The 2,244-nt window shown below is 37.3% G+C and overlaps 1 protein-coding gene across 1 annotated transcript; it reads left to right on the forward strand.

The window, feature by feature from the left end:
* Positions 1 to 586, forward strand: LOC116160274 (the record flags this gene model as incomplete). The annotated part of the gene is given in 1 exon segment (XM_031473448.1): positions 1 to 586. A coding segment is annotated over 1 exon segment (216 nt), but the record flags the coding sequence as incomplete, so codon positions are not given.
* Positions 587 to 2,244: the final 1,658 nt, after the last annotated feature.

The following is a 2,244-nucleotide window of genomic DNA, read 5'->3' on the forward strand; positions in this document are numbered from 1 at the left end:
ATAATTTACGAAGAGCCTCCACAAAAGATATTGTACAAGAATTTTGAAAGAACCGTAGATCATCAAGTGTTAACTGTTGAAAAAGAGAAGATATTTCGTCCTAATTTATTGAAAAGACGTTTCAGCAAGTACGATTCATATCCTTACGGGTTTAAAAAAGTTAAAAAAGGGCAGGGTGAAGAGGAAAAAACCTCAAAAATCGACATCGTCGAGTAACAACGAATCAGTCATCTCCAGGAATAATGAATGAAAACATCGTCGAATGATGATCAGATCTTGGATAATAGTTTGTACTTAGCATATACTACATTCCTAGTAAATCGATAGGTGTTAAGACTTATTATGTTACCTAAATACCGTTAATTGTATTATGTGTTATAAGAGATATAAAATAAAAGAGAATCAACACGTGAGCGTATATTTTCTTTACATCATGAACAGTTGGGAACCTCGGCGAATTGTTGGTAAGTAACAAGAGAGTTAGCATATTTCTTTTTTTTTTGCATAAAGCGGAGTTGATGTAACCTCCTACCATCACGAGAAGCTTAAAATCATCTTTAGGAAGTTACACACATGACCGCTATACGCGTGACAATAACTTAGTAGAAACAAGTCATTAAACAGTGTACAAACGCGAATGGCTAAAGCTATTTTTATACGTTTAATTCAAATGGATTCACATATGCGCAAACCCATTTTTAAGGTGTGCCCAAACGTAGCTTTTGAAATGATCTTAGGATTTACTTTTATTGTCCATATCTGTTATTAATTTTTCAAACGCGTTTATAATAAGAAATTTGAATTGCCTCTGTGCAGATACGGATGCCTTGCCATTTAAATTCTTTCTTTTTCGTCTAACCTTTACGTTAGTAACAATTAAACAAGCAAATATCAAGTGGAGTAGTTCGGGAGCCTTTGTGACTCAGACAGACATCAAGAGCACAAAAGTGCGCTTTTTATCTTTTGAAAGTGAAAAGCGCACTAAAAATCACTCTTCGTAGTGAACAAGAACTTATGTAAGCAGAATCGATACATTGAAGATCTTGATACTCGCTAGCGCAGGGTGCCCTCTACTCGGTAACATGCCACGCACCAGCATGCTGTACGATTCGTTAGCTCCTCTATATATTATAAGGAATGCAAGTTATTGATACTTTCCTCTAAAGGGGATTGTTCAGGTTCTACGCGTTCGGACATTACCACCTATTAGGCGGTAATGGTTCGGAGCTTATCGCACATTGTAACTCTACGAAGTAATACCTACACCATGTCGACACTTGGTTTGTATGCCTATATCTATTTTAACAGGTACCCGTATTCCATTGAGGATTAAAATTTCCGGTTCCGGGGGCCGTATTCTACGTTTAACACTACTACAATACATTGTCTTTTTTTTTTTTCAAGTTCAAATATAAACCTATAAACAAATGCAATTCTCTGTAATAAGTATCTCTGCTCGTCCCTGTCTCCCTTTACTGCTCTTGATGCACAGTACCCATTCAGCACAGCTTGTTAATAGAGCTCAAAAGTAGTTTCAAAAGTACTATCAGACAAAGTTTTTATAATTTTGAAGGGGACACAGGATCTCTTAAGACCGGCGAGAATACTCGCATTCGCACACTTTTTTCACGAATTAAAAGGAATCGTTAAAAACAATGCCCTCGTATCATCTCTATGCGGTGAGTTCGAATCTGACAACTTGGCAGTTTTTAGTGGTACAGAACTTACCAATGCTTCGGAGGACATGTAAAGGTGGCGGGACCCAGCAGTGTATCACGACTATCGTTAGGTCATACAGTCGAGGGAAGATCAGGAATTGTTTCATAATTTATTGAAATACTAGTCCTTAGAGTATATTTACTGTGGCTGTTGATTTTAAAGATCGTTTCCGAAGTCTCCCAGCGAATATAATCTACCCAATGCACATCAAATAACCCACTTAACGTACAGAAGGTCATTTATCTTGGACTTAAAGCCTTCTCATTCGATTGGTATGATGATAACTAACTGTAATCTACGAGTATATTGAAGGTCTCCAACGTGAAGGGGGTCGTTCGTTTACTTGACGAATGGTTCAATCACCCCTGTAATAACGTACCGCTTGTTTACCAAAAAAAAAAAAAGTTAAATCAGTCCATAACAATTCGGGTCCCATTCTCCATGCAAAACATTCACTGCCAAACCGGTCAAAATCTCCTCGCATTGACTCATTTTTACGGTTGATTGATTAACCTCTACAACGGT

This window comes from Photinus pyralis, unplaced genomic scaffold (genome assembly GCF_008802855.1).
Source record: "Photinus pyralis isolate 1611_PpyrPB1 unplaced genomic scaffold, Ppyr1.3 Ppyr1.4_LG1, whole genome shotgun sequence".
Taxonomy (NCBI): domain Eukaryota; kingdom Metazoa; phylum Arthropoda; class Insecta; order Coleoptera; family Lampyridae; genus Photinus; species Photinus pyralis.